We start from the raw sequence: 9,657 nt of genomic DNA, 5'->3' as shown, positions 1-9,657 counted from the left end.
AATCATATCGTGAAGTATAAGTGCATAGTGAGATATCCGAGTCGTGAAGTATAAGCGTACAGAGGAACATCCGAGTCGTGAAGTATAAGCATACAGTGGAACATCCGAGTCGTGAAGTATAAGCGTATATTGGAACATCCGAGTCATGAAGTATAAGCGTACAAAGTGGGATAATCGAATCATGAAGCATAAGTGTACCAAGTGTAAGTGTATCACGAAGTGGAGACGACAATAAATGAAGTAAGAGTGTCTATCAAGTATAAGAGGCTACAAGTATAAGCGATATAGAGACAAAAATCCGGTATAAGCGTATCACGAAGGAAATACGTTATCAAGTAGGAGTTTTAAATAAGTAAAAGCGAAGCAGCAGTAACAAACAAGTAAAAGTATACGTTGTGAAAGAGAACTTTGATTAAAATCTTGTAAAACCTATATAAACTAGTTTAAAGTGAGTTTTAAATAAAGCAGTATAAATAAGAGTCTTGAAACAAACGAAAAACCTTTTTGAAATCCATTATAGTGTCCTACTCGGTAAAACAGTGTACAGTGTCGTAAAATCTTGTGCATGCGGGTTATCAATCACATGTGATTGATATGATAACTGGCATGTTTAACTTGTATTCCCCTCCTATAAAACATGTAAAAACATTAAAAGGTTCATTCAGGGGTATGAACTCACCTGGTGCAAGTAGGTCCGACGAAGGTGCTGTTTGGGCGTTCGGTGTCACGCAAGGACTCGAACACTCTCAATGACCTATTTAACATATGATAACATATGTTCACATACAATTAGTATATTTAATACTAATTAAACACTTATATGCACTCAAAGGAGCAAAAAACACTTTGGTTAAGTGTTTGGGTGTCCCGGGTAGCGTCTAAAGGTGCGTATGACCTAGGAATGGAGTTTACTCTCCGAGAGTAAACCCTTAACACTTAGTTTACAGCCCAGGGACTACTCACCATGAGTTTACGGCCGTAAACTCATGGTGAGGGTATCTAGTGTGTTTTAAGGCTTCTACTTGTTCATGGGATTTTTCTAAGTACTTTTCCAAAAAGGCATGAGTGAGTTTAAGGCTTCTAAGGGCTTCATTAGGGAGTTTACGGCCTAGGGACACTCCTAAGGGAGTTTACAGCCGTAAACTCTCATTCTTTGAGTTTTGTGAAGTTTAAAGCCCCTAATGCCTTGCTAGTAATTTATAATGAAGTGTTATGCCATTTTGGGGGATTAAAACTATCATATTGGCACATTTAGAGGTGTTTACGGCCTTGGTGCATACCTGGGCCGTAAACTCCTTTTTCCCCTTCATTTTGATGAGTTTAATTGATCCAAACCCAAAGGACAAACCCCTAATTTATGTCTTAAGCCTTGGTATGAATTTAGGGCACCATTTAACATGTTTTTATGAGTTTACGGCCCTGGAACTATTTCTTGGGAAGCTTTGGCCGTAAACTCCTAAATGGAGGGTATTTGACATGTTTAAGGTCCCCAAACTATTTTTAGATGATCCTAGGATTTATTCCAAGGCTATTGGTGTGTTTAAGGGCATTTTTAACACACAAAAATGAGTTTACTCCCCATGAGGAGGAGTTTACGGCCCAAGCATGTTCTTGGGCAGTAAACTCTTGTTTACTCTTCCAAATGCTAGTTCAAGGTGTTCTAAGTCCGATTCCATAAGCCTACAAGTCATATCTAAGCCTTAGGGACAATTTGGAGGGGTTTTGGGGCTTAAAAACCCCATTAATTGGTGTTCACGGCCCAAGAGTGTTCTTGGGCCGTAAAATCATCGTTATGTCCCTATCTTGTGTTTTAAACTCAAATTTGTACGCTAGATAAGTTATACAACGAGTTAGGATAGTTTACCTACTCGTTTGGGGCTCGAAACGGATGATTTTTGGCTCGAATTTAAGTTGTAGAGAGAGAGAGAGAGGGGAGAGTGTAAAAAGTCTCCAATGGACTCCACTCACCCTTATATAGGGGTTGGAGTTGGGGCTCAGTGGGATTCTACCCGATACTGTCGTTATACGGGGCTTTTGGTCGCACCCGATTTAGTGGTCGTAATAATAAAAACTAACTTTTTCTAAATTACTTTGGAAATGTAATTAAAGTGTTTTCATTTACCTTATTACGACTATAACGACATAAAAACATAAATAAATAAAACATTTATTTATTTAACGACCTCTTATTAATGGAACCTTTATACAGTGGAATATTCCGTTAACGGTAACGGGGTAATGTAACGGAATAAACTTTGGGTTGTCACATTATCTAATGGACACGTCATTGACTAGGTCAGAATTCGACAGCCGCTTTTAAGAGCTACGATTGCTAGTCGGGTTATGGTGTCGTACTTGCAATAATAGTTATTAGACTTATCCAAGTGGGAGACTGTTGAATTAGGTGTCTAAGCTCATAACTATAGTTGGTATGCACTTTCCCCAAGAGTAGCATGGTCCATTTGGGTTGCCTTCACCAGAGCAATTTGATATGATGGACTTATGAGAAGAGGTTATTTATGATTTGTTAATATATTATAAGTTTTAATATATTAATATGAAATCATGTTATTTAATTATTATTGATCAAGAATTAATTTAGTGATAATAAGAGACTAATTAAATATACGGGGATTGATTAAGTAAATCAATGAAACTTATAGTGTGGGTCAATGATCTATGGTTATTTAGGATGGGCTAAACCAACATGGATAGTCCATGGAGGTTTAAACCTTGGAGCCTAAGTAATATGAAGGGTCGTGTGAATTAGGGTTTGCATGGATGTAACCCTAGACTTTGCCACACTATAAAAGGAACCCATAGTCACCAAAATCGCCCCCATACATTCTAAGAAGAGTGATAACCGATTTTGTGTGCTAAGTAGCCTCTCTCTCAAGTCCTCCTTTGTTCATGGTGTTTGTGAACCATTTGAGGCATCACATTTGAGGTGCTAAGTTCTTAAAGGCAAAAACAACAAGCTACAACAAAGAGGTAATTCTATAACTCAATTATATGTTGTTTATGTCAGTTTTATGCTAGTTGTAGGCTTCATGCTTTGGAAACAATATTGCATGTATAATTAGAGAAAACATAGATCCAAAGTATTTAGGGTTGTATCTGTATCATAGGATGTTGTAGTATAAAAAACCCAACATGAAGTTCCTTAACTCCAAGAATCCAAACTATGGGACCAAAAGATGACATTTTCCACCCGAAAACTAGATCTAAGTAAGTAATGGTCAAGGTTTAAACTTTATACCTTCAATGGCTCAGAAATGGTGCCAAAATTATGGATCTACAAGCTCTTCCCACGTCCTTGCTTCTTCTCTAACTTTCGTCTTCTTCAAAAGCTCTAACGAACACCAACAATCACTCAAGAAGCTCACAAATGCACAAAGGTAGCTTAGGGTTCGAGATTTGCACTTCAAGGACAATAGAGGATGAAAAGGTAATGGACTTGAGGGACTTAAGGTCTTTAAATAGAGTGCATATCCTAAAAACAAGGGTTTGCTTCAGACATGCGTACGCCATGCGTACACCACGTAAGCCTAGCGTACGTGGTTAATGATCCACGGCCAAGTTGTGGCTAGTACGCTAAGCGTACCTAATAAGTACGCCCAACGTACTAACCAATGGACTATTATGCAAGGAATTTTCACTCAAGGGACCAAAAAAGAACTTACCAAAAAACTTGGATGATATATATATATATATATATATATATATATATATATATATATATATATATATATATATATATATATAAATTAAAATGAAATTTTTGGATGTACTATTTATTAGATTTTGGATGTATATATTAATAAAGACACACTAAATATGAGGATGGATAACTTTTATATTTTCTTATATATATATATATATATATATATATATATATATATATATATATATTATGTGGATGGACAATTATTGTGCGAACGTGTAAACAGTGTTATTCTATGAGGATGTATAACTTTTATAGTTTCTTATATATATATATATATATATATATATATATATATATGTGTGTGTGTGTGTGTGTGTGTGTGTGTGTGTGTGTGTGGATGGACAACTATGTGCGAACATGTAAACAGTGTTATTCTATGAGAATTAATAAAAGAATAGGTTTTTAGTAATGTGAATATGTTCAACCTTACACAACTATTGTCATTTTCATGTATTCTCACTAATTCTTCTTCATTTTTGTTCTCACATATTGTTTTTCACTTATTTTCATTCTTACAATACAACTCAATAAACACTCTGACTTTATGTGAATAATAAAAAAATCTATAATAACCTTATAGACGAATTAATTAGTGTAAATTCATAATAATGGCAATAGTTATGTAAGATTGAACATATTCACATCATCAAACAACATATTTTTTGTTTGTCATTCTTAGAAGATAGCATTGTCTATATATCCGTATAATAAATGTCAATCTACATTTGAACCTAACTTTCTCTCTCTCTCTCTCATATATATATATATATATATATATATATATATATATATATATATATATATATGTGTGTGTGTGTGTGTGTGCGTGTGTGTGTATGTGTGTGTGTGTATGTGTTAATTTGAAATTAAAATGAATTTTTTGGGTGTGCTATTTATTAGATTTTGGGTGTATAAATTAATAAAGACACTAATTATGAAATCGATAACTTTTATATTTTCTTTTAGGTCTCCTGACCTAATATGTAACTAAACTATTGTTTAAAGGACGACTTCAACCCCTTGGCCGAGGGAAGCATTTTCCAACTACTGATATTTTTACGCATATTTTTTTTTAAACGACAAACTCACTTTCTAGAATCCTACTCTCTGAACTACAACTTCGTACATCAAGGAATTTGATCCATCAATCCCTTAAAATCCTTTAAGGGAGAGACACCTTTTCAAACCACTAAGCCAAATGCTCTTCTGTGCCACCTTAATTACATATTATTTTGTAAACATTCAGACTGACTGCTCAAATTTAATTTTCTAAAGCAGGACGGAGTCGTTGCGGGAAAATGATCAGTTTATGATGGTAGCGGCGGTACCGCTGAGATATTGTACAGTCGGCGAGTGGGATCAGTAGGTTCAACCAAAATTTGTTTGCCACGGGTTGATGAACCTGTGAATTACGATCGAATGCATGCATGCAATAGTAGTTGCATGTGAAAATCCAAAGCTTGCATTAATGGAGAGTTGTAGCCGATAGTGACAGTCTTGATGGAGGTGGTGAGAGAACCAAAGAATATGGAGCGGCGAAAAAAAGATTTAGGTTTAGGTTTTATCACAGTTCAAAAGGTTATATCAATTATAGTTTAAGTGTAAACATATTTGTTGATTTCTATCTTATTTTTTTAAAGCAAATACTATAAACATGTATACACTTAAAATAAAAATTAATAATTTATGTTCGTTTTGTAATTCATTAAATAATATTTGTTTTAATTAAATGTTGCTTTTAATATTATTTTAAAATTTTTTTGTTTTAAGTTTATTTTAAAAAAAAATTTGATGTTTTATTTTATTTTATATTTTTAATTAATTTAAATAAAAAAGTGATGTGGAAAGTAGGTTGAATGAGATGGAAAATATAAGGTTTTCATTCGTTGTGGGTTAAGCAACATGAAAGAAATAGAAGATAGAAAAGTTAATGTGACAGTGGATTGAGTGAGAAAGACTCGCTCCCGCCTAATCCTCAATACATCTCGCATGTAAGGGAAGAAGACTAATACCGATGATTTTTGTTCTAGAGAATTCATAAATTCTGGTTGAATATCTTTGTTTTTGACAGTTAGTGGTGAAATTTTAGGAGCTATTTGTTTTTTCGAAGCGAAAATGCATTAAATCTGTGGATCACCTCTGCAACCCTCTATAGGGAGACCAAACGGCTGCAACATATAATAAAAAATCCGTTTGTTTTTTAACCTCTACAGACTGTTGCAATATATTAAAGTAAAATGTGAAAATGTTTTAAGCAGAGTGTCAAGTATTGCGCCACAAGTAACAGTTATTTGGTTAGAAGCCTTCTGAAAAACAAAAAGCTACGAATGACCAAGTGTTGCATGTGTGCTGCACGACACAACAATAAGTAGTGAGACGTGGTTTTAAAAAAACAAGCATCAGCTTAGTAATTCATTCTCCGGCACTGAACACACCAATAAATAAATATTCTACATACACGAGTGAGTTGGGGCAATCCTAATTACGTACAAGACCAACTGTTGTCAACTTATACCAATCATGTATATTTATTACTTATTCAAATGTTGAATTTGAACCACAAAATTTATATGTTTTCGAATGCTATATTAAGGAGAAATGCAACAGCTATCTAAACAGGAGAAACATATTCAAAACCATCACCAAGAGCTCTTCCCTGGTTGCTGCATGAGAAATTACAGCCGCTTGTCATTTGTCAACCACATATGCCACCTCCTTGTGTACACTTACTATTTTAGCAATGCTAGAAAATATCGTTTACTATAATTTGAATCATGTAATTTTGTTTATACCACATGCATTATATATCATCTTTCCTTATCGAAAAAAAAAAACATAGAAAGTATGTACACTTTTGCAAGATAAATGATGTGTTTCATTTAGTCAAATCAACAAATTATATGATGAAATTATTGTAACCAATATTCTCCTCCAAGATGGATTTGCAAACGCAACATGCATGATTAGGGGCCTGCAAGTTATTTAATCAATAAACAATATTAGAATTGAAACCACTGGAAAAAATATTACAACTACAATTCATGTTTCATAATGCTCAAAATAAGAAAATAAAACATGTAAGAAGTTAACTAGAAGATAAAATCGTTCCATATTTTATTTGTTTACTTGTTATGAATTAATTTAATAAATATAAATCAACTTAAATAAATTGCGAGTTACCCTTGGAAACATGTTCCTTAGCATCATGGAACACCTCTTCCGACCCACGTTGTTTCGCCACCTCATCTGCCCCGACTTTCTTTCCACTAGCATCATCGCCACCGTCTTCATCGGAATATCTAACAACCACCACCGGACAGACACAATGACGTACACAATAATCACTAACACTTCCAAGCCTCCCTTTGGCCTTCCGCTTCGAAGCTCCAAACCCTCGACTCCCCATTATCATGACGCTAAATCCAAGCCTCTCCACCTCCAAACAGAGCCTCTCTTTCAAATCATGATCCTTCACGATATGAATCTTAAACGGGATGTTTGCTTCCACCAATGGTTGCGAGAGAACGTTGGCTTTTGCGGTGGTGAAGTTATCAAAATCGTCTTCCAGCTTCTGCCGTGTTTCTTTGGATGCGTTTTCGGCATCCATTGCATGGCCCCAGTCAGCGCCGTAGAGGACGGAGGTGAGTTGGATATGGAGGAGGATGACGGCGTCACCTGGACGGAGGTAGTTTTGAACAGTCCATTGAACGGCGAAGGCGCTCTCATCACTGAGGTCTACGGCAATGGCAATACGACGTTGGGCGTTGGCGGTTGGCGTGCTGACTGGTGGTGGGTAACGTGGGGATGACGGTGGGTCTGCACGAACGGTGGACAATGGAGGAACCGGACGTTTCATTGGATGAATGAATCAATGACTTCTTTAATTACGTTTTTTGGGAATTAATGAACAGAGAGAAAGAGAGGGTTGAACAAGCTTTTGAGGAAATATTGGTTAAAATTGTTTGGCTGAAGAGAGTAAATACCACCGAGTTTAGAGGGCTGTGCATTCGTGTGATAGAGAGAGAAGAGAAAATTATGTAGATGAAAACCACGCATTGGTTATGCTTCACGTTTGGTGTTTATAAATTATACATAGGGTTGATGTCTTCGGCCCAAGTTTGTTTTTTGCAATGTGGTTTGGTCCGTTACCAATAGTTTGGCATGGTTTCGTTAAGGTTGTAAAATTTAGAGGTGTTCAAAAAAATCGAAACCAAACCAAAAATCGAAAAAAAACCGAAAAATTGAACCATTTGAAAAACCGATGGTTTGGTATTTGTTTTTAGAAAAACCGATTTTTTAGATTCGGTTTCAATTTTCTATATCTAGAAAACGAAAAAAATGAACGAACCGAAATACACAAATGACATTGTTCTATATATAAGTATCACACCATTAGTAAAGTAATCCATAAAATAATAAAAATTAATATTCTATGGTATAGGCGAAGTGCGAATATGATATGAGAGAGGTTAGAAGGTTAAAAGTCTAATAATATTCAAATCACATACATCTCATATCGATTGTATGATTCAAAAATGAATATTTTTTATACTATAACATGAAGGAAAGTAGTTAACTCAATCATCCTACCATGATTATTTGTAAGTGGGAATACATATAAAAAATAGGCACCATCTTTTTTTATTCTTGTTAGCCTATATATTATTAGCCCACTTGTTTATGGGCTCTTTAGTCTTTAGCCAATTAGGGTTTTGTCTAGCTAATATTTATATCTACTTTATTATCTGTAGTATTTATGTCTTTCATTGAGAACCCTTGTAATTTCTCTTTATTATAATCATATGACAATGTTATCATGGTATCAGAGCGGATGTTTAATACCTTGTTAGAAGCCTTTGTAGTAGTCATCTGTGGCGCGGATCGAACTTTTCTAGGGTTACTGTAGCAGATGGTATTCGTTGTTGATGTGTTTTTTGTTGGTGAATTTTGTTTGTTGTTGCTGTTGATTCGTTGTTGTTGTTCGACTTCTTGTTGTCTGATTGATTGCTTCCGCTGGTTTATACTTCTCTCATTCACATATTGCTATACTGTCATTGTGGTTATTTATTCATTGTCAACATTACTGGAAATGATGATTACCTTCATTCAATCAGTACTCGTTTGGATGGAAAGAATTATACGTATTGGTGTTACGTTATGAAGAACATCCTTCGTGGGAAGAATATGTGGGGCTATGTCACTAGGACTAAAGCTGTAACAACCCAAAAATACCACCCAAAAATTTCGATTTTTATTATAACAAAACCCACGAGACTGAGTATCACATGATAAAACCATATGTTGCGTGTTTCAAAAACCATAATAAAATACTGTGAGGAAAACTGTGTCACAACTGTATCCAAACATATCTAGAAAACTGAATCAACTCCCAGGACGAAACTGAAGTTGTGGTGTGTGCGATGCCATCATCCCGAGCTCTTCCCTTTGCTTGCGGAAGTACCTGAAACCAAAACTGAAACTGTAAGCACGAAGCTTAGTGAGCTCCCCCAAACTACCACATACCACACAATAACATATAAAGCACATACTGGGCCTTGCCCACTGCATCGGACCGAAGTCCGGGCTAACTGGGGCCTTGCCCCCTACATCGGACCGAAGTCCGAAGCTGACTGGGACCTCCGTCCCCTACATCGGACCGAAGTCCGAAGCTGACTGGGACCTTCGTCCCCTACATCGGACCAAAGTCCGAAGCTGACTGGGACCTCCGTCCCCTACATCGGACCGAAGTCCGAAGCTGACTGGGACCTCCGTCCCCTACATCGGACCGAAGTCCGAAGCTTACTGAACATAGCATAAACATATCAACTAGCATAAACACATAAATCCTGTCTGAGCCACGGAGGCGTCAAACATACTAGCTACTGCATTAGACCGAAGTCCAGAAACAACGGCTAACTGAACGGGCCGGC

At 36.0% G+C, this 9,657-nt stretch overlaps 1 protein-coding gene across 1 annotated transcript; it reads right to left on the bottom strand.

Annotated features, from left to right (window-relative positions):
* Positions 1-6,523: 6,523 nt before the first annotated feature.
* LOC145068916 (universal stress protein PHOS32-like) lies at positions 6,524-7,733 on the bottom strand. The gene is made up of 2 exons (XM_079015884.1): positions 6,908-7,733; positions 6,524-6,698 (listed from the first exon to the last, which is right to left on the bottom strand). Exons 1-2 carry the CDS (start codon positions 7,581-7,583, stop codon positions 6,691-6,693), a joined length of 684 nt encoding a protein of 227 aa, XP_078872010.1. The 5' UTR covers positions 7,584-7,733; the 3' UTR covers positions 6,524-6,690.
* Positions 7,734-9,657: the final 1,924 nt, after the last annotated feature.

The sequence above is a fragment of the Lactuca serriola genome, chromosome 8 (genome assembly GCF_051521515.1).
Source record: "Lactuca serriola cultivar US96UC23 chromosome 8, Lser_US96UC23_V15, whole genome shotgun sequence".
NCBI classification, from domain to species: domain Eukaryota; kingdom Viridiplantae; phylum Streptophyta; class Magnoliopsida; order Asterales; family Asteraceae; genus Lactuca; species Lactuca serriola.
This window is presented reverse-complemented; position numbering and strand designations above follow the sequence as displayed.

What these genes read in the sequence shown, in the direction of transcription:
- LOC145068916 (XM_079015884.1), bottom strand. Translation starts at nt 7,583, where the DNA reads ATGAAACGTCCGGTTCCTCCATTGTCCACCGTTCGTGCAGACCCACCG.